Source organism: Elgaria multicarinata, chromosome 5 (genome assembly GCF_023053635.1).
Source record: "Elgaria multicarinata webbii isolate HBS135686 ecotype San Diego chromosome 5, rElgMul1.1.pri, whole genome shotgun sequence".
Lineage (NCBI taxonomy): Eukaryota > Metazoa > Chordata > Lepidosauria > Squamata > Anguidae > Elgaria > Elgaria multicarinata.
The window spans coordinates 12834447-12858161 of NC_086175.1; the positions used below are offsets into that span (position 1 = coordinate 12834447).

At 39.1% G+C, this 23715-nt stretch overlaps 1 protein-coding gene across 1 annotated transcript in view; it reads right to left on the reverse strand.

Annotated features, from left to right (window-relative positions):
• Positions 1 to 1556: 1556 nt before the first annotated feature.
• Positions 1557 to 23715, reverse strand: part of DIAPH3 (diaphanous related formin 3) — a 119006-nt gene continuing 96847 nt past the window's right edge. Inside the window, exon 27 of the mRNA XM_063127427.1 lies at positions 1557 to 1987. Within this exon, the coding sequence (XP_062983497.1) occupies positions 1728 to 1987 (260 nt within the window). The 3' untranslated portion in view covers positions 1557 to 1727. The remainder of the gene's footprint in view (positions 1988 to 23715) is intronic.

The window sequence follows — 23715 nt, forward strand, 5'->3', positions numbered from 1 at the left end:
TTGTTGATGGAGTCATTAATTGATTTGATATTGATGTTTTATTATGTACTTGTTCTAAAACCATTCTGACTTTTAATATTGATAGGGATTTTCTTTAATATGTGTTCCTATACATATTAAACAAAAGTCAGTACAATTTCATAATGAACTTTTCATAACACTTTGTTGTGAACCACTTGCAGCAAATTGTATGGAGAAAAGGTGTAGAAAAAAAGTGAATGATGGATTCTCTCACAATGTATATTTTGGCCCTTAATGTTAGGAAAAGCCACAGGAATAATCTAAGTATATAATACCAAGATAGGTTATCATCATTAAAGGAATTTCATATTGTTGCAAAGGCCTTAGTCCATTTTTAAAGCAAGTAAATACACTGCAAGAATAAGTGTAACAAAGTAATTTATTAAATTCAGCAATGTCTAAAATGTCCCAAAAAGGAATTTGAAAATAGAAGTCATATCCTCTATTATATAAAACGGATTACAGCTTTTATTTGTTCATAAATAAATAAGGCAATACAATTTTTTTTAAAAAAAGGCTCCTACATGACATTTTAAAGAAAATTACTACTCAGTGTGTTCAAATAACGTGCAAGTATGATTTGATAGGAATCTTGTATACAGATCAAATGTACCAACACAATTAAAATTGGAAGTAGCATACTGTTACTAGTGATTAGCCATCTCCGTAGAGCTGTGCAATTGACAAATGACTTAGTAAAGATGCCAATAATGATTCATCATGTGAAAGATCTCAATCAAATACATCAACACTCCCTATTACAAACAGTTAGAAAGTGAGTTATTTCCGTAGGTGTCTTTCTGTGCACAACAGAAAGTTTAAGATCACTCATGGCCAAAGAGAGTAACTGAGTTTCTTTGGTAGTTATAGTTTGGGCCATGAACAAACAATGTCAAAACCGTGCTTGACATTTCAAGTTTGAACAGCAGCTATATGTTGGATGTGCATTTTATCATATATGAAAGAGTACTTTATGCATAGATACACAGTGCCTTCTTCAGCACCCATCCCACAAGCAATCACAGTTTACCTATAAAACTTAATAAAGTGTAGAATATTGTATTGCATACTTTTTTCCTACTAAAATTTCAAACTGCTGAGAAGTGAATATATAGTACACAGTTTGGTTTGAATTTTAAAATTCAAGACAATAGCTTAAAATTGTTTTAAAATACAGCACATAGTGAAGAAAGCATATCAGTTCATAGAGCTGTGAGCCCAGAAAATTTCTCCCTTTTGATTATCTTTGAATTGCCTATCTACTAGCAGTAAATTCTCAAAGCCATATTATAGTAACACAACAGGACAATTTTATATTCAGACACAAAGCCATTTTGAATGTGTAGTTTAAAGTATAATTGTGAATATATATGTGCATCATACAAAGTGTACATATAAACTTTGTAACAGCCATGAAAATCTTATTTATAGTGCCACTTCAAAGGGTTGTAAAATACACATGGTACCAAGATGATTCCACTTCAGAAAGCAAATAGAAAAAAAAGCAAGTAGAAATCAGGTGTTTGTTTGAAAGCTAACATCTCATGGATGCTTCTCCCTGAAAGTTACAAATGTGTTAATTTTCTATTTGCAGGTATTTCTGATGTGGAGATTAATTCCAGCTGCATTCTGAAGTTCAGTCTGATGAAGATCATAAAACCCTTTTTTCTTGGAACTCTCGGTATTTGCTTAACTAGTGGAATAATTTACAGGGCTCGTAATCTTGCTAGCAAAGCCTCCACTTCAGGTATTGATTCTCCTTTAGAAACAAAGCCGGCAAGCTCTGTGTCCTTCCCTCTGCTGCTGCCTCCATTGCTGACATCCTTCTTCCAAAGAGCTTTCTTTTTTTCTGCAGATGAATTAGTTCCCATCTCATGATTAAGCTCCTTGCTCACAGGATTCCTTGATGACACTGCAATCATGTTGTGGTGCGAGTGTAAATTTTCTGTTGGTGCTTTCTGGTTTTCTGTAAGGAATAAAATAGACAAATCACAGTTACTTTGTGATTTCAAGAGCATCCGGACTCTTGAAAACTGGCAAAGTTGTGCAATTCTACGTGGCAAGGAGTCACATTACTTCGGAGAGTGAATCGTTGTTGAAGCTCAGGAATTAAAAGACCAGAATAGCAAAGATTAACATGTGATATAAGGAAAACCAACTTGAAAATGAACAGTTACTAAAATAACAACAACAAATTACCCATGGACCAGCACACTGCATGGTCAGGATCCAAACAGCCACATTAGGCAAGACCAGCAGGATTTATAAACCATTTTTTCCCTTAAGAGTAACAGACTCCCATGTATATCATAGACTTGTTTTGAAAAATCCTGTTTCTGAAACTGTTTGCTGGGTGGTCAGAAAGGTGATACTGAAAAAAAACACAGGACCCAAATCCTCTTGGGTACATGGAACTGGTTGCATTGCCCTTTGGATCCCAACCTACATTTCATAAAGCCAAAGTAGTGAGCGCTTGCCAATGCTGAGCACTCATCACTCACACTGAAATCAATAACATCTAGGAACCCCTCTGATTGAAGAATTACTCCTAGAGGAAATAAAAGAACATTGGGCACCATCTCCTCCCCCATGTAACAGTTTAAGTCATCGGAATACACTTGTGGCTAAAATCAAAACGTAGCAAGAGCTTTTACATTTATTAACTCATGAAAAGGATCCAAGAAGCTTCCAGATTGACAGTATTCCTTTCTCTCTGACTTGATAGATGAATAAAACTCCCAAGGACTTTATAGGCAACCCCTAATATAACAGGAATGATGTGTGGGAAATATCATATTGCAGGAGCTTAAGAATCCTGCTAGGGATTTGAAAGGTACAGTATCTCTCATCTCAAGTAAAGAACACCTTCCCCATACCTGCAAGCCTTCCTCAAGCTAGTGCCCCTCAAATGTGTTGGACTACCACTCCCAGGATCCCCAATCAGCCATGCTGGCTGGGGGATGCAGTCCAATGTATCTAGAGGGCACCAGATTGGAGAAGGCTGATCTGTACTAAAGCTACTGTGACACAGTGGATACTGTTGCACTTAGCCAAAGTTAGTCAATGAGCTTTACGGCGAAGTAAGAATTTGAACCTGGATTGCCATGGTCCAAGTTACACTCACTTTCAGCCCACATCATGGAACTGTACTGAGGATTAGAGGGGAGGAAACGTGTGGCAGCCCTGAAGAAATTGTAGGTTTAAAGTGAGAAAGAGAGCATCGTTAAGCAGGTGACAATGAAAAACACTTATGCTGGTATATAAAATTGGGATACTGAGCCTAACTGGCAGCAATTTCCCTGAGGATGAGTAACTATCAGGGGCTTGATATTTGTTAGTATGCAATACATCTTATTAAGCAGCTTTGGACATGAACAAGCATGGGTTTAAGCACATTTTAACCCCATCATGGAGAGAAATGTTTTCTTCAATAATGACCGTATTACCACTTCAATGAGCCAAATAATAGGGGTTCCCAGTTCACCTAGAGAGAGGGAAGTCCTGAGTCCATATAGTTTATATTGGAATGAGGCTGTGTCCAGGGTATTTTTGTTCATGTTTTATTTATAAGTTTTCACCCTTGGAAGTAAATAAGTATTGATATTTAGTTATCCAACAAAGAACAGTGTTCTTTTAACAAGTTTATTATGGCCATTTACCAGTAAAACCAGTGCTTCCACCTTATCTTGCCAATGAAACTATGAATTTCTTTTTTGGATCAGACCAGAGCCCTTTAACAGTGCCTGTCTAGATGCCCCTGGATACATCATAATCCATTCCTTACTGTTTGTTCCCAGAATGTGTTACATTAAGAGGTTGAATGAATTATAAATTCAGTTTAGAATTGGGACCTTAAACAATGCAATTTATTAAAAAATCGAGTTAGTCTTCTACCTATCTTTCTTTGAGTGAACCTTCTGATAGATCTCAAACTTTTTTTTTTAAAAAAGGCATATTCAATATTCATGTAACCTTGAACAAGGCTTGAAAATGGCTTCAACAAACTTGACATGACATTTAGAGTTTTTTGGTTATTCGCTGAAAGATGTTCCATCATCCCAATAGTAATGACTTTGGAGCACAGGCAGTCACTCATGACAGTGTGTTTTATGTGAGTGCTGAAAATCCCTACCGAAAACAGCTTGTACATTAAAAGGCTGCTGCTGAAGATATTTACTGCACTGTCATTCCCTGACCAGGGGCTCACAATGATGGATGAGTTTTTTACACAGTTTCTTGGGCAATCTCAACGAATTTTAGAAGTATGATCACCTTTTGGCTGTTTGGAGAAAATAAATACCCCCTTCTATCTCTTCCTGCAACAGGGGGACAATTGTTACTCAAAACCTAATAACAGAGGAGCAATTTTCATTTAGCTCAGTTTACTGGATGAGAAAATAACACAAATATATAACCAGAATTAGCCACACACAAGTCTTAAAGGAATGGCACTATATGAGCAAGATGATGTGTCTTTTTGAATTTACATAGACGAATGTAAATAACTCAGAGATTGAGAGAGACAGAGGGGGGACATTGTGGAATAGTCATATTAGCCTGAAAAAGAAGAATAGCCATATTAGAGGCAACACAAACATTCAAAAAGGCTCCTGGTATGCACCAAAAAATGTCATTAGTAGAACAAATCATTGGTATCCAATTCGAGTCTACTGTTGATTTCCCCTTCTTCCATAGAAATAAGCCATATACTGTAGCTCTCCAATAAGGATGCAGTCCTATGCATGTTTAGATCAAAAAATCCTACAACTGGCATGCTGGGACTTGAAGGTTCCCCCCCCCCCCCCCCGTCTACATAGGCATAGGATTGCACCCTAAGTCTTAGATATTATGATTTCTTCAGTAGCTTTCAGAAAAACTATTCAATCAACATGCTAATCCACACTCAATGGTTGAGTGTGGGTTGTTTTGAATGGTGGGTTTTTGTTGAACCGTAGGTGATAGCAGGTTGCTTGAATGGAGCATGTTTTTCACAGGGTGGGTTATTGTCTTGTCTGAATGCATCCAGGGAGGCTTGTTAACCATGCAGTGTGGCTTGGTAACCACCCTAAAAAACCCAACAACAAACCATGGGTTCTCAAGGTAGCATGTTTGAGGAAAATCAGCCACAACTGCAATTTTAACAAGCCACTCTGGCTGCATTCAGACAACACACTAACCCATGGTTCAACAAACAACTCACGGTTCAAAACACCCACACTGAGTGTGGGTTAGCACGTTATGCAAATGGTCCCAGTGCTTTGCACATTATGGTTAGATGTACACTTAACATTTCTAAAAAGTAGGAGAACACATACACAACAAATTCACTCCTCAGAGAGCTGTCCCATGTCAAAGGCCCTTATGCAAAATGATTGAAGCAAAACCTGTGGTAAACCCCACCTCCTACTTCCTTCAAGCAGAAAAATGCAAATCATCTCCAGTTCTGAAGCTGTTTGCTAAAAAATGCATTCTCCACTATGCCTTTGAATAGTATTTGTTCAGTTTGAGATTCTAATTCTTAATGGTGAGTGGAAAGGTCTGACATTTTCCACTTTGTTAAGTTGATAGCAGCATCTCAAAGCACCTCTAGCTCTATACATTCTGTTCGAAAACCTTTTTTTAAAGTGTTTTTTGATTTTCTTTCTTGCCACTTCACTTTTGATTGCTAGAAATTGTGTTTGAAAGCCAGGTTCACTACATGGCTCAGAGCTGATTCACATTATTTTTTCTGACTTGGATATAATTACTCATGTCAAGAAGAGAGTGTTAAATGTAATGCGCAAGGAACTGTGAGCGTTTCTCTCCGGGTATATGCATCAGGAAGCAGATAAATGTAATAACTTCCCAACAAGCATACCTGGCGAGAAATAGATACCTTTTTTGTGATCCATCCATACATTACCACTTACTTGCTTTTTCCACATGAATATTAATCTCCACGTTGGGAAAAGTGAAGTATCCCTCCAAATCAGCTATATGTGCCATTACTTATAGATAAATGTGTTTGAAATCTACAATCCATTTACAATATAAAATGGCACAATCGATCCCTAAATAGGGCTTTTGGAAAGGTATCAAATTCCCAGCATTAAGACCATGCTTTATTGGGTCAGATATGTGGCCTATATGGGAGACCTGCGGTACACTTGAAATGGTGCTATATAATTAAGGCGTACAGGTACTTGTTCCTAAGCTTACCATGGCTGTACATCCACCCATATTAGCCATGGGGAAAGGTAGAGTGAGAGAGCATGTACAGATGTGATACTTTGAACTATTATGAAACCTGATCACTGTACAATACTTTCCAAAGCTGGTTTATGTATGACACCTAGGCACAGGTGATGATTAATGCTATGTTTGAAACATTTTAAAGCTAAATTGTTCTGGGTAATGACATGTGTTAAAATCACTTTTTAAAAATAATAATAATCACATCTCTACTTTTATTTCTAATCTAGAGAAAGATTTGGAAATATGATATGAGGCATGTCTCGAACAATGTTTTAAACTGGGTTGCACAGTGTGGCAGCACATTTATGATTCGTCTTTATCAGTCTCTACCCACTGCAGGTTTCTTCATTTGGCAAAAAGTCCCATAAATGTTGAAGACACCAAGTCTGGCTCAGCTGGAGCTTTATTACGTAGAAAGACAAAGCTGCCGACTTGCTTTTCATACAAGAAAATGGAGAGAAGCTATCCAGAGTGAAACTTTTGTATCCTTTACCACCGGATTATTAATCGTACATTCAATGAATATTCAGATAATAAAATAATTCAACTGACAGTACTTCTTCCTTTCAATTATTCAATACCAATTATTTATACCTGATGCTCAGGTTTTGATGCAGGAATTGTGAATGCATCACATTTCAATTTATTATCTGTACATTCCTCCTTTCCAAACATCCTGATAAGTCCTGATCACAATCAAATATTCAAATGTTTCCATAGCTGTGTACTACTACAGTAGTCAATGCTTGTTAGCATTGGTCTTCTACTGATAGAAAAGAACGCACAAATGGATCATGACCGAACCTTAGGTACGGCAGGCACACTGATAGAAAAGAACGCACAAATGGATCATGACCGAACCTTAGGTAGGGCAGGCACACAGCACCGTTTTCTTTAAACAAAGAACACAGAGAGGGTGATACAGGCAAAGGAAGACACCAGAAAAATGACATTTCAGCGGGTGTAGATTTTCTCCACCCTGACTATCAAAAGAAGAATCTATTAAAATTCCATATTATAAGTAACTGTTAAAGGTACAGCAGCCCTCTTTCCTTACATCTGGTCACCCATGAGAGAAAGCAAGGAGATGAGTAGGGGCTCATCTACACCAAGCAGGATATTCCACTATGAAAACAGTATGAAAGCAGTATATAAAAGGGAGGAGCTACACTACTGCTTTATAGTGGTATTGAAGTGCACTGACAACTGTTGGGGCCCATTGACACATACCATATACTGCTTTCATAGTGTTATATCCTGCTTGGTGTATTTGTAGCATGGGCCCCAACAGTTGTCAGTGCACTTCAGTACCACTATAAAGCAGTAGTGTGGCTCCTGCCTTTTATATACTGCTTTCATACTGTTTTCATAGTGGAATATCCTGCTTGGTGTAGATGAGCCCCAAGTATGGTTAAAAAACAATAAACTAAAAGTCATTCCCAGGGCATAATTAAAGTTGGGACTGGCTCTGAAAAGGATAAATACGTATTTCTATGGTACAGAGAATACGATTGCAATGTGCAAGTAACAGTTGCACAATCACTTAACACTTGGAGCTGTAAGTTTGATGCCAGGTCAGTTTATGCAACCTTGAAATGTTAGACTGAACCCCTTCCTCTAACACTACATTTTCCCTACATTATTCAGCAATCACCCTTCACCTAAACTAAGCAGATGTGACAGAGTAGGGTCACATTGTCAAAGTGCTTCAAGGAAGAAGCTTTGTAAGCTGTTGACAGAGAGAAGGCAGGAAGAACTGAGGTGGTAGAGATAGGGAACATGAAGCGGTGAGACACACAGCGAGTGAGAATAAAAAAAACAAATGGATTTCAAGAACAGTAGAACACTCAAGAATTAAAGTAGACAGACTAATAAAGGCAATAACAAGGGTATTTATTACAACTAAAAGGTACTCTTGGCAATATATTTTGTATATTTGGCTACCTGCACTAAATGTGATTCAGTCACAAAACATTGGAAGTCACAGGCCACAGCTAGACCTAAGGTTTATACTGGGATCATCCAGGGTTCACCCCTGCCTGAGCACTGGAATCCCTGTGTGTCACCTAGGTGAACAGGTTTGACCCCTGGACGATCCAGGGATAAACCTTAGGTCTAGCTATGGCCACAGTCTCATGGTGTATGGCTCAGCCCTGAGTTATAGAGCCAAGTGAGCACACTCAGGGTGCTGCAATTTGAACTGGCATTGAATTGCATGCTGCTGCTTCCTCTATTCCAAATGGAGGATCCGTTTTCCAATACCTTGCTTGACGTGGTTGCTGCTGCCCCTGGAGTTCTCACATGCCCACAGGTGTATGCGGAAAGACACGCTCTCTAACCATATTACAAACCATGCTATTGACACTCAGACCCTGAATATATGTAAACAGGTCAGAAACCAAAGTAATATGGCAGAAGTCTTTATATGAGCGTCGGAACAACTATAGATAGAGCAGCATCCATCTCAGTAAAAGATGAAGTTAGTCCAAAAGTGGGATGCAAAGAAGGCAGGCCTATACTGTGAACTATGTCTCCCCACAACCAAAAACCTGAACAGCTTCTAGCCTTAACACAGGGCTCATTTCACTATGAAAGCACTATATAAAAGGCAGGAGCCACACCAAGCAGCATACAGCAGTATGAAAACGGTATATAGTATGTCTCAATGGGCCCCAACAGTTGTCAGTGCACTTCAATACCGCTATAAAGCAGTAGTGTGGCTCCTGCCTTTTATATACCGCTTTCATAGTGGAATATCCTGCTTGGTGTAGATGAGCCCAGAGTCTAGCAGCATTCAGCTAGTCTTTCTAGATATACACCCCCACCCCAACACACACACACACTCACATGCAAAGCATGCCTCTAAAAGCTCTCTTACTAGATTAGTATGCTGTGTATGTTTTTGGAAGGACTTGTTACCTAAAAATTCATACAGTTCTTTGGGTTCTGAAATCCAAATCTTTAAATCGGCCTCCCCCAACCTGTTGCCACCCAGGTGTTTTGGACTTCCACTCCCATCAGCCCCAGCCAGCATGGCCAATGCTCAGGAAATCTGAGAGTTATAATTCCAAACATCTAGAAGGCGCTAGGCTGGGGAAGGCTGCTCTAAATTATATAGGAGTATCTCAACCATTATTTTATTCAACAAATTTACTATAAACCAATTTAACCTAATTCACAATGTGCTGATGCCTTTAAATCTTGTGCATAGCTTAAAAACCTGAACAAATTAGCTCTAGGATAATTTCACTTGTCAGTTTCTGGCTGCATTTCAGGGGCACTCTTGATGCATCATGGTTACTAGTAAGGGCCTAGCTATGTCACCTTTTCCTGGAGGTGTTGGGAAGAGAAAATCTGATTTGAAATGACAATGAAGCCACTTCTTGGAAAGCATTCAAAGCCTGAATACAGCTGCCAAAACAGAAGAGAGAATAAAATAATCCACAAATAGGAAATGAATGCAATTTGCTTCTTTCTTTTTTTAAATAAAGGGGAATATAGAATAACGACTAAAGAGCTCTGATGCAACCGATAGCTACTTCAAATTTTTTAAAGCCTTTGGAAAAACAGAGGTTGAGAAATCTCCATCTATGTAGATCAGGGGTTTGGGCCCACTTGCTATGCTGGTTAGCACTGATGGCAATTGTGCGCCAAAGCATCTAAGGGCCAGAAATTGCCCATTCCTGATGATGGAGGCCTACTCGATCTGCTCCACAACAGACAGAGCAACCAAGCATTCATCAACATTCTAGCATTCCTCTATGTGCCCATATTCTGTGTGTATGCATGTGGGTATTTTTTTGTCATTCACAACACATGCTGCTGACTATGGGGCATATGGAGGCACAAATGAGTGTAACTGTCACCAACTTGTTAGGTTCTAGAAGAACAGTAAGCTGAGGTGCAAGGGCAGCTACAACATAGTACCTTCTGTTACTAAGCTTGTGGGTAAATGAGTAACCTAGCCTTGGAAACAGCAAAATGGAGATCTATCCTGGAAGATGCCCGCACATTAGCAGTATCTTGGTCAGAGTCATGGGGCCATGAGAACAGAGGTATGATTTTGGTAACCCTGCTGTGAAGGAGGGCAGTTAGCAGTCCTTGCTTCCATCACTGTGAGTATTAATTTTGGCAGTCATATGGGAGCCATTGTGGTGTAGTGGTTGAAGTACTGGACTGGGACTCAGAAGATCCAAGTTCTAGTCCCCACTCAGCCATGAAACGCAGTGGGTGACGTTGGGCTAGTCACTGACCTAGCTCACAGGACTGCTGTGAAGATAAAATGGAGATGAGGAGAACTATGTAAGCCACCTTGGGTTCCTTGCAAGAGAAAAAAAAGGCAGGACATAAATATAATTATAAAATAAATAATTAAAATAAATATGGGAAATCTATACAAATATCTGCTATTATTAACTTATTCAGAGGCCTACAGGATTCAGGGGAGGCCTTACTCTCCACTACTGAAGGCACATTTGATGGGAACATGAGAGAGGGCCATCTTGGTGGCTATTTTCAAAATCTAGAACTCCTGGCAAGGGAAGCAAGGCTAGCTCCATCTTTATTTACTTTCTACCAGCAGTCTATTTCATATCTCTTTTTTTAACGGATGCTTATGTTTTAATTATGTTACATTTTATCTATGTTTATCACTATTATCTGCTTTGAGCACTATTTTTAGTGGAAAGGAAGGACGTCAATTAAATGAACAACATGAAAAACTTTGATTTGCCTAAAAATAAGGGGAAACAGTAACTCATCGCTACAAAACATTTCAACAGCATAAGAACCATAGCATAAGAACCAACATTCTAGCACAAGTTTTCCCTTTGAAAATTTGAACCCGGAACCCCATATACTCCAAAATGAAAAATCTTATTTTCAAATATAAAACTAGTCAACTTTTTTTTTTTTTTTTGCACCTGAAACAAATGATGTAATGGTCCTAGCACCTTTGGAAGGTGTTTTCCCTGCTTTGTTCTACTCATTGGTACTGCTGTCCATTTTTCTACTGCCTTGTATACAGACAACAGCTAGAAGCTTGCAATATTTGATGCAGCCCTAGTAAGGTAATATGTCGCCCTGAAAATCTCATTAGAGATGATTAAGAGATCAGGAGCAGGTCACAGCTTCACATGTTCCTCTCCACAGGTTTCTTGCTTAACTCAAGTTTGACACAAGTTGAAAATCCCAAGCCCGGTTTAGGCATTTAGCCTCATGCAATTAGAATCACAGGAGGCGGAAAAGCAGAGCCACACTTGCTGACCCACCATTTCATGTCCTGGCTGCATGACCCCAGCACGTTTTATGCAATGGAGGTGGAAGTTATGAAGCTGCGAGCCTGCTCTGTGTGTGTAGGCATCCTGCCTGTGATTTAGAGCTCTGATTACACAGAGTTCTATATCATGCAGGAAGCCTACACAGAGATAGCAGGCTTCAGAACTTTCTTCAGAACTTTCCCTTCCAATATATTTGTTGTTGTTTATTCGTTCAGTCGCTTCCGACTCTTCGTGACTTCATGGACCAGCCCACGCCAGAGCTTTCTGTCGGCTGCATATATATATTGGAGGCTGCAGAGATGAAAGAGATGGCCCTGGTCTCCTCCTATCACATGATTATAATCACATGAGGGCGAACAGCTGAATAGGAGTTAGGCAGGAAATCTAATTAGTCTTTGTAGTATAAGCATAACCCTTGACTTTGAAGTTAAGGGAGAGGGTATCTTCTCCAAAGATGGTACTCTGATAAGGAGATAATCTAAATACTTATAGATGTAGATAACCTGTTTTCACTCGAGCTGCTCCACAAAACCAACCAGCTCCTTTACAAATATTTTGGGTGAAATGGAGAGCCCAAAGAGCAACAGATGCCATCTGTTGAAGCAAAATAAGAACTTAGAATGACCTTATTATATGTAGGTATCCACCCTTAAAATCTATAGTTGCACAGATGAAAGTCCATGAGTATATATGACAAAGTTTCCATCCTGTGGAACATTTCAAGTTGCTTTCCTTTCTGGTTGGGGAACAAGGAACACTACAGAATAGACTCCCATGTCCTGCTAACGGTCTAACACCTGCTTTATAGCTTGTGACTGTGGCAATTGCTGGACAATTCCTTCCAGCTGGAAAACTCTTACTCCATCAGAGTTTTTGGAGTAAGAAAATGTACGAAGGCTCCCTACATATTCTTGGAATATATAAGGGGGATCCACAGAAGCCCCCTCACATACTGAAAGCCACATGAGTGTCTTGTCAGTTAAACTCATGCCCTGTGGAGGACACACACTCCAACAATTAGGCATTTGGCATGATGAGAGGACTATGCAAATAGGGATCCTTCATGAAAGATGGAATCCTGAATATCTGTGGTTGTGGGGGGGGGGGGATGTCTCATAGACATATCACTGGTGTGACCCTCTCACATGGGCTTTCAACATGGCAGCAGGGAGTGTCTATCGAGAGGTTTTTCCACTTCAGGGAGAAAATTGTCAATCTCCTTCTCACTGGCCCTGTGCCAAGACATGGGTGAGTTGTGCTTGTTGTTAGGAGGGCAAGACTCTCTAGCAAAGGTAGGGACATGATCCCAGATATCTGCTGGATGGGGAATTTGGCCTTTGGTCACCCAACCGATTTGGGTTTGCTTTAAAATTTTGACTGTCTTAATCTGGGAAGTGGATAAATTGATCAATTAGAGTTCTATTTTCACAACTGCATGTTACACGCCCCACAGTAATGCTGTTGAAAATGGCGCCTGATATACATGTTTCCTCCTCTGCCCTATAATATCTAAAATATTTATATCAGAGTTTTCCCACTTCCTCTTCACTGGCAGATTTGAAGAAGCTGACATGATTAGGTCATAGCTTAGCATTTGTGCTCTTTCTATGGTATAGGAAGGCGGAACCTCAACAGGAGGCTGCTACATCTAGTGGTATTCCCATGGTATATGCAACATGTAGTTCTCTCTCCCACCCTATTTAGCAGTTAAGAAAAACTACCTTAAGAAATGATTCAGCAATCCTATGGCCCCTGGCCATGCATCCCAGGGACTCCAGAATGGCTTGGAATACCTCATCCAAGGTCGAAAACAGTACTCTGTCCTTGGAAGAGGAAGTCAGAAATCCACCGTATCGCAACTGGCATGGAGAGAATTGCCCCAGCTGCCCCTCCAAGATCATCAACCTCAGAGAGGGGGGAAAGTGGGCGTTCCAGTGGGTGGTGGTGGGGAGGAGACCGGAGAGGATAGATTATGATTTATCTTAAGCCTCCTCCAGGCTTCCTCCCCTTCCCATCCAAACAGCCCTTGCTAGACAGGCTTACCAAAAGTGAAAATACAGGAGATGGGAACGGAAGGATCACCTCTGTCTGCCCTATCAGTTTCAGCCCGGCAGGGCACAGGAATTTTAGAAGCTCCTGAGTTTGGGGGCTTGTGAACAGAGAGGGTGGAGTCCATAGAATTGCGTCCTCAGTAAATGAAATATATTGTGCTAATTCATAATTCAGAAGCCTGTTCAGTTCAAGGCTGCAGGATATTAGGGAGTCAACTTGAAGTATTACAATTTCCACAGTTTACTTTTTGTAAAAACAGCTAAACTATGAATCTGCCTTAATATGAAACCTTTCGAGCAGAGCAAACGCACAAGTAAAATCCTTTCTATACAACTAGAGAAGATCCAAATAATCATTTTGTTTAATCTACTTCTAGTTGCTTGCTTATTTGTTTTTTAAATAAGCAAATACTAAGCAATAATCAAAGTGCAATCTGAATTGCATAAGCTTTGCAAAGCTTGCTGCAAAACACTTGTTCCTGCTGGCATGTGACCCTTTTACAGTAATGTATAATTATGCAAGTCATTATAATACCTTCCTGTTATAAAGAAGAGAGTAAAATTTAAATATGTCTAACCTGGTTTGGCTTAGTATTTTACTTTCCAGAGGAATTACTTACACAGCACATTTTTATAAGTGAAAGTGAATCATACAGCTGTAGCAGGTCTTTAAACCCTAAAAGTTTAGAAGCATAAGAAGCCAAACACCATAGTTTCAGAATTCTACCAATTCTGCTATTTATAAGACAAAGTCTGAGAGCTGAATCTAATAAACTTTTATTCTGTTTCTGTACTGAATTCACTGGTAGTTACTCCCAAAATAGTCATTTGTTCGCTGCTGCCTGAGCATTTATTACAGACATTTGTTGCTTTTTTCACCCATTAGGCAAAACTATGGGCTGTATTCATTAGTTTCCATCCACAAGACACTGTTGTCGTAACAGATTTCCCTCTCGCCTACTGCCCCTTGAATCAGTTCTGGAGGTTTGGGGCACTCTATGGAGCAAAGTGTGTGTGTGTGTGTGTAGGGCTGTAGAGAGAAGGGATGCAGATCTATTACTTCAGTAAAAGCAGCACTACCAATAAATAACTTGAAAAAAGCACTTTACATAAGATAAAATAGAGAAGCACTGCTGACAGGTTCACAACTTAAAAAACAAAACAAACCCCCCAACATTCATAGGTACTAATTTGCAAGGCCATCTAGGTTAAGACATTTTTCTTCCTTGTGCTTAATTTGCAAATATAGGCAAGGCAAATACTCTAATTCAGGATTGTTAAGTTAACAACCAATTATAAAAATGGGATTTATACAAGCAACCAACAGTAACAAAACAGAATTTACTCACCAAAGATATTAAAAGGGATTACATTGGAAAAAATGTAAAAGAAGTCCAAACAAGCAAGCTTTTTTTAAAGAGTTTATGTACAACTTGATTTGGTTTCCCTGTGCTTGTTTCAGTTTTAGAAGAAGCTAATGCTATAAACCAAAGTTTAAGAGATTATTAATTATGCAAAATTTGAATTCAATCAGAAGCAGGTAACATAAGACAGACAATTATTATGATTGTCATTATTATCATTAACAGCAGAAAATATTTATTTTAATACCAGAGCACCTGCTGATTACAAGGAAAGCTTCAGGACAACAACACTAAATCACTGAACCATTCAAGTCACAATTCAATAATCATTTGCTATAAAATTCACCCAGATTAGTAAATTAAATAGAAAATATTACATCTAAATGTAATCTTTACATCTAAAACTTTTAATTAAAACCCAGGGATTCTGCCCAGCACATGTAAGACATTAACAACAGAATCTTATACATGTACACTTGGAAGTACTTTGGGACTTACCCTCAGTAATTGTGTGTAAGACAGTAACTCAGTTCATATGACTTAAAATCATAGAATAGCAGAGTTGGAAGGGGCCTGTAAGGCCATCAAGTCCAACCCCCTGCTCAATGCAGGAATCCACCTTAAAGCATCCCTGACAGATGGCTGTCCAGCTGCATCTTGAAGGCCTCTAGTGTGGGAGAGCCCACAACCTCCCTAGGTAACTGGTTCCATTGTCGAACTGCTCTAACAGTCAAGAAGAAAGTTCTTCCTGATGTTCAGGTGGAATCTGGCTTCCTGTCAATGTAATCTTAAAATACTGAAGTGTGTTTTCAATTTATTTATAGGAACTGCTCTTAGAGAACAACCCTATGGCCCCTAGATGGTGACTGAGGGCTATGGGATGGTGGAGTTTTCCCCTTCCAAGGCCGTAGATGATGCTGTGACCTTGGAGGAGGAAATCTGAGCAGGGATTTCCACAAACACATGCCCACTCCCATCCCTCTCAGCCACCATGGAAAGCTCCACAGCAGTTTTGCTTCCCAGGGTTGGTGCCACAACCTCAGGAGGGTGAAGAAATTGGCGCTCCAGGGATGGGCAAGTGGGCAGAGAGGGGAAAGGCCATAGATCTGTTAGATCCAAAAACCTCTCAGTTCCTGTCCCCAGCCATGATAGGTGGACTAGGTCATGTCAGAGGCCCATCAAGTGAAAACAGCACAGACGACAGAGAGGCTAAAAAAGCTTCTGCTGTTTCTCCCTCCTTGCAAATCTCTTGCTAGCAGGGCTTAGGGTGGATGGAGCGCTCAGAGCCTTCCATCTAATCAATGTCAATCCTGCATGACTACACTCTCAAAGACAAGATTTAAGATCTTTTTCATATTTCCTGACACGTAACTTCTTTTCTCCTTCCTTAATACACATAAAACTAACCCAAATCACCAAAATATAGTTTAGCTAGGATCTTCAACTGCACAAACCTGGCTGTGATACTTTATTCTATCAACATTCTAGTCCAAAGTGTGCTATTATTATTTTGACCTGTGCTGTACATTGCTGAGCTGTACATTGTACACTGTACACTGTACAGTGTACAGTGTACACTGTGCTGTACATTGCTGAGCTGTACATTTGTGAACCGCCCAGAGAGCTCCGGCTATTGGGCAGTATAGAAATATAATAAATAAATAAATAAATAAATAAATATATAAATAAATAAATAAATTGCTCAGAACAATGGCTGGAAGATAAAACACATACATGTGATAAGCAACAGGTAAACACACCTCTCTAAGGAAACTAATTTAACTAGTCTACATTTTTAGCATATGAACAGCTCTGATATTCTGAACAAAACGAGTGAGTAATTCAGAAGGATTCTTCTGCAGCATCTCAATTCTTTGGTGACTCATATAGTATACGGTGGGAGAGAAATTGACCTTAGGGTGCTTCCAGATGGAGGGCTCCTAGCGCTACCGGTCAAAACGTATTGTGTAGCTCTTCCGTCTTTTACTCTCGAGTAGAGTTTTCCGTGGTAAAAGAAAAGATGGAAGAACGAGTGCGAAAACATGGGAGGGCTGCAAGTAGACGACAATGACATTGAATGAGGTAGGGTGATAGCACCATAAAAGCCTTATCTGGAAACACACTTGATACATTTAGGAATCAGTTGTCTTGATTCTTGAACACACTTGCTTCCGAATCTACTATTTATGTTACTTCTCTTACATGATTCTACATTGCTATTCCTCAGTCCCAATTTAATAAGATCCGATTTTGCTTTAGATGATAAGATCCCATTTTGGCTGGGAACAGAAACGTTGAGAAGGTGCTGACTTACAAGATCTCAATAAACCTTATGGAGCAATAGGGAAAAGTGGGTTTTCAGTGGGAGAGGAAGGGAGGAGTCTTGAGAGGCCAGGATATAAATTATCCTGAGCCTTCCCCACCCCTCCGAAACGCCTATGCTAGATGAGCAAAAAAGCCTACCTGGTGAAAAATGCGGGGAGAGGATATGGAAGCAAAGATTGCCTCCACTGCTCCCTCCTGCCACTGTATAGGATTATCATAAGGCTTGCGATCATTTGGAGGCTTGCGATCATTTCACTTTCTTAATTAAAAATGGTCCGGCTGTTTTAGGCTGCAAAAACAAGCCCATAGCACATAGGACTTTTTTAAACCAGAATTTATACCTGGGTTTGGATTGCATTTGCAAACTGTAGTTAAAGTGGAACCTGGGTTGCCTTCTGGCAGATCTACCTTGTAATCAGAGTTTCGTACAAGGCAAAAAACACAGGGGCAAATACTCAGTCAGAATCCTCATGCTGCCAAGAGATCAGCAGCTTCTTCCTGATGTGATGGATGTGATGGTTTGTTTACTATTTCCCATTAGTTAAGGTGTATTAGTCAAATAATGGGGATATTTGGGGCTCAAGAGACTGGGGCCAGGGGAAGAACAGGCAACTATGCTGTTGATGAATTCCTCGCCTCCTGGCTATTTTTTCTTCTCGTTCTCCATAGTGTTGTTTGACTCACCTGGTGACTTTTCCCCTTTTCTAATAGCTCCCATTCCTCTTTTCTTCATCTCTTCTGTGTTGGATATTACAAATGTGTAAAATGGAAAAAAAAATAGTAATGCTTTAAGATGTATGTATACTAACTCAGTTGAACTAGGTAATATGTGTTGGGTTGTTGTTGTTTTTTTAAAAAAAAGAATGGTTCAGGAGTACACAATGTGTAGAATTGCTAAAAGTTTGCTGTGGACATGTTGAGAGCCTTGATAGGAGGCCACCAGGAATCCCCACTAAGTGGCTCTGAGAGAGCGATAAGAAGCAAATTAACTGGTACCAAAGCCTCGAGCTTTTAATTGCAATGCACGACTTGAAATTTAAATATTTTTTAGAGTAGGAAATATTATTCCAAATAGAATATCAAACTAAGAATGCCAAATACCTGAAGAAAAAAACACACACATCTGTGACTTAATTCAGAAGTATTTTTAGCTGTTGGCAGAATTTCATGCAAAATTTATTCAGTTTGAATAATTTACTAAGTGCATTTCCATAAGTACCATAAAAAGCAGTAGCCTAATATAAAGATAAATACCTTAATCATCCTCTCATTTTCCAGCAAATCATAGCCATCGCTTTCTAATTATTAACATTATTACTTTCTGGGAACAAAAATCCTGCTCAGTGTAAACCATTAACCACAGCTTCTTTTGAACATATGCAGTGCCTTTATTCAATATTCAGTAGCAGCAATCTAAGAGCACCCTTCAGTACATGCAAAGTCTTGAATGTACATGCTGGGTTTGTCCCATCTTACTTCCCAATGGCACATTGTGCCAAGCTGAAGGCTGCTTCTGAACCTACCTTTGGACTGGCGCTCAGTATCTTTAAAACTTTATTACTCAACATTAATTTAAGGGACTTAACACTAGTGACAAACTCACTTTTGTATGTGGGCTGCACCACACTGAGATAGACTACTGTCATATACCTACAGTAGATACCAAAACTTCTGAAACTCACTTTTGAATTACTTAGTATTTCTGAACTTATTTTCTCTGTAAGGAAGCAAATACTTCAATATAATCAAGGCAATACTTGAATTTGTCTTAGCAAGCTTTAAAGATGACACACGAGTTGGAGCAAGGAGATGATGTAGTGGAATTGTCATAATGACATATCCAATGGGTGCAGCATTTTCAATCTGCCTGAAGATCTGGAAAACTGTGACTTTTTAAGGACAATTTTTACATTACTTGTCATTGTATCTTTGTAATATTGGCTTAGGGTTTATACTTGTGTATAGTTTTATGCAACGGCATAGGATAATGCAATAAAACTGATGATGACCCACAAAAAACAAATCTAAAAATAGTTGAGTCTACTCTGAGCAATTCTCAATTTATTCAGGTACTTAATACTGAAATGTAAAATACTATAGTCTCCTAATGAGAAATACCAATCTGTGATTATACATATTGTAGCAAGGCAGACATTGCTTGTTAGGTAAAACTTTAGTGAAGGTCAGGTTTTTCCCTGTTTTTTTTAATAGAAAGGAAATTAGCAGCATAGAACTGCCCCTTATCTGAACGAAAATTACTGTTCTAACTTAGGGAAGCAATTAAAAAGATATGCACTAGTACCCTCTTCAGTAATTCATGTTGTATTTTTTTTTTTAAAAAAAAAACCTCTTTCTAAATTTGCCCACAGACCAAAAAGGGAGGTACATTATTTTTATTTTAAAAAGCAAACTTTATTTTACATTATATAGAGGATCGTGAGCATTAAATACAGGTGATTTTCCACCTGTGATTAAAAGTCAATTCTATTTTAATAGCCTTTAAGCTAATTGACTTCTTTCTACTCAGATAAAGTGTGCTTTTTAGTGACTCTAATTGCTTTCAAGGCGACACTAGAAAATAATGTTGCAAAGATGATGTATCAGAACAATTGTTTGTTTAGAGGAATGCTCATTTTCAAAAACAATAATAAAAAAGAGCAAACCCCTTTGATTACATTTATATAAGTTTTTGGTTGATTGCATACAGAATACCAGACAGCTATTACTAGCATACCATTAGAATAGAAAATTGAGCACAGTTTAAAAAGCTGTCAGTAGATATAATTACTGTTTCAAAACATAAGGAATTGTTTCTTGGAGACAGTGACATGTTCCCTTATGTCAGAGCTTTGTTTGAATTTCGTTTTAAAAATACACACACATGAAAGCTGCTACACAGATAGAGAGGACAAATATCTGCCATATAACTCTGAATTCCCTTACAGTGGGTTCATTCATATTTATAATACATCTGCTCTGTTGATGCAATCACTTCAGACCTCACCGTTATTTCAAACCAATCCATAACTGAGAAAAAGGCAGGCTGTTGACAGGAGTTAATGTGGGTTTTATTTTGCTTACAATTGCTTTCTAATCTACTAAATGGCTGTGAAAATTGATGCACTGTTCGAAGTGCTTTTATACACTACTATAGATAAAGGGCTGTTGTGCTGCAGTAATCTCCGTAATGCTAAATTGAATTTGACAAAGTTCTTTGTTTTCTCAGTTTTAATGTAAACAGGTAAGCCCACTGAATTTATATTAAATTTAACTGAAAGCACATCCCTTTAATTGAAATGAAGGCTGAAAATTACTGACATAGCATAATTTTAAAGGGGGGGGGGGAATACCGAGTCAACAACCATTACAAAGTCCATCAGCAGAATTGGGCTCTTACTGAAAGACCGGCACCCCAAGGATACCATGCAACCCTTTAGATACCCCACATTAAAGAAAACTAAACTGGAAAACCCATAAGCTCCTGCACATGCACCAGATATTGCCCAAAATGTTTGGGACCAGGCAGTGCAATCCTATGCTCCCTGGGCAAACAACACAGGAACCATGGGATGGTTCAGAAAACCCCTTCCAAAGTCAGAAACAGCGCTCCAACCTTGGAAGGGACAGTCATCAATCCACCCCCATTCCCTCACAGCCAGCTATCTCTAAGAGTTTGGAAAACTGATCTCAGAAAGGGGGTAAAGGAAGCATTCCGATTGGTGGGGCGGGGTGGAGACCGTAGAGGGCAGGATATGATTTAACCCATGCCTCTTCTACTGCCTTTCCTCCCCCTCCGAAGTGCCCTTTAAAATGCTTTAATTAATTTAAATGACTCCATGTGTTTGATAAAATGCTTTAATTAATTTAAATGAGTCCATGTGTTTGAAGCCTGCAATAGCACCTTAAGTCACTAGGAGCAGGATTTCCTAATCAGCATATAGCTGGGGTGAGTATCTAAGAGACAGAGTTATAGAACGGTGGGCACAGTGCGTTCAACTTTGGTACCTGTTTAAATTTCGTCGAAGGCTTCACTGTATCAAACTAAAGGGTATTCCAACCCCCTGTGAAGCTGGCTCTGTTTGATTTTTTAATTATTATTAATATAAGGCAGTGCAATCATAACCCAAGCGCGGTATGGATAGGGCAGAGATGCCCCTCCACTGGTGGAAAGTAGCTCTATGGCTGTAAAGTGCCATTTTAATTCGTCTGTGCATTTTTTATTATTATTACGTTTAGAAAGAATGACAAGTTTTTGAAAAGCAGGAGTCCTTTTTCTGGCATGATTTTTCATAGACCACAGTTTACTTCCCAAATGTAGTTTTTCAAGCTAGATCATTGAAACTCCGCCACAGTATTTGGAGAAGCTATACTTTGGCTTTTATTCAGAATTTATGATCAATCCAGGTTTTAAGTACATATAATTCTTTATTTTGGATATTCAGATTTGTCCCCAAAGTTTCATTTTTAAGAATCGAGGGGAAAGGATGTCATGCATTTTACTTATGACACTTCTAACTCTAACTGTCTCAGAACATTTAGGTGGACAATGACTCCTCCCATTTGAAACATCTCAAATCATGAGGGCTAGATTTTTGAATTCTTTTGCCTTTGCTCAAAATTAAAATGATTATTCATAGCACCACTGATAACAACAATGCTTGAGTGTTTACATGACTAAGCACTGGCACTATTTAGTCAAACCATTCTTCTCATGGTTCCCATAAACCAGCAGCTCTGGAGGGTTCTACTCTACCCTTCTCAGGGAACAACAGCTCTGATCTGGTAATGCTTCCAATATGAATGGCTGTTCCATTTTAATTAATGGAAATTAAGTCATTTCCTTCAATAAAATCTTCATTCATATGTACAGAATATCTCTTGCTCTCAGATGAACAAGCAGTCAAGTCACTTTATACAGTCCTTGCCTAACTTCAGTTAGCACAGAAATAACCGACATGCAAAACCATGCAAAGAACATTGCACATTCAGTTCAAACAGTCAACAGAGAATAAAGATAAACAAGGAGATAATTCGGTGCAGTGGCATGGGCCATATAAGACTCTTTGAATCTTCCCCTCTTGCAAATGCTTTCACTAAAAATGGACAATGAGACTAACTTTCTGTATAATCATCAATTAATATCAGTCTTCAAACTGAAGTGTTACAAATGCAGCTGCTATTATTTTTATGCTGACATCTTTTTACATTTATGCACACATGCACATTTAACCACCTAACATGGTGGTGACATTGGACAGTGTTGTTGGCCCCTGAGGCAAAAAACAATGTGGGTGAAAGAGATCTAATAATGGGTAGAAGTGTGGCTGGCTGTGAACCAGCTTTACGAGCAAGTTCAAAAGTTTGAATAAGTAACCTGAAGAAGGAATGCTTCAGGATTTACCCAGAGCCAAATGTACAGGCTGGTATCGAATGTCAGGTTGAGTCAAGAAGACATGTGTAACAGGGTACCCATTTCCCTTTGAGATTCATGGAAACCTGACCTTCTTTCGAGCTGTCTGGTTAAATAACCAGAACTATCATTCAGACATCTTTGACGATTCATTCAAATGGCCAGGAACAAGCAGCAATAAGCTTTCGTTTCCCTTGGCCTTTAAAAAGTGAATTAGAGTTCCATGGTCTACCACTAGAATAAGCTACTACACACTTACATGTTTAAGTTGTCCACCTAAAGGGTTTTACTTGTATAACCTAAACACAGACATGCAAGAAAGAGCAGGATTTCAGCTGCATTTATGTTCCATTTACTAGAATTATTATTAATACTGCTTATTAAAATTAAGTAAACATGTGAAGTTGCTTGAAAGAAAATGACATCAATTCAAGAAGCATTCCTTCCTATTTCTTGGAAGACACTATTCCCTATGAATGAGATCTGGAATGGGTGGACAGAAAAGAAGTGCACGGGTTGAACAGACATACACTAATGGTACTTTAAAGTCCTCAACAGTTTAGGAAAGGGGTATCTAGATCACCTTCTTCCACATGAACCCACCTTGAGATCCTCAAGGAAGGCCTGAGTTGTGTCACACCAACATCAGAAGTATGGTTAGTGGATGCACAGGACAGGCCCTCTCTGTTGTGGTGCCCAGGCTCTGACACTCCCTATCCTATTTGCTCCCTTTGCTACTGGCATTCTCTTGTTTAATAAAGGCTTGTATTATTTTGCCAGTGTCTTCCATGTTGCTTATTCATCTACCCCTTTGCTTCCCAAGATTCAAAGGAGCCTTTCTTCGTAGCATGTTACCAGGACCCTGGAGAGGGGGGGGAGAGAGGCTTTCCCTCTTCCCATGGCTCCAGCTGAGTAACTTTGTGTTTCCTAAACAAGAAGATAACCGAGTAACTTTGTATTCCCTAAACGAGAAGTTAACTAGCTGCCTTAAGAATTTAGAGCTTTGGCTACGGGGTGGTATATAAATGTAA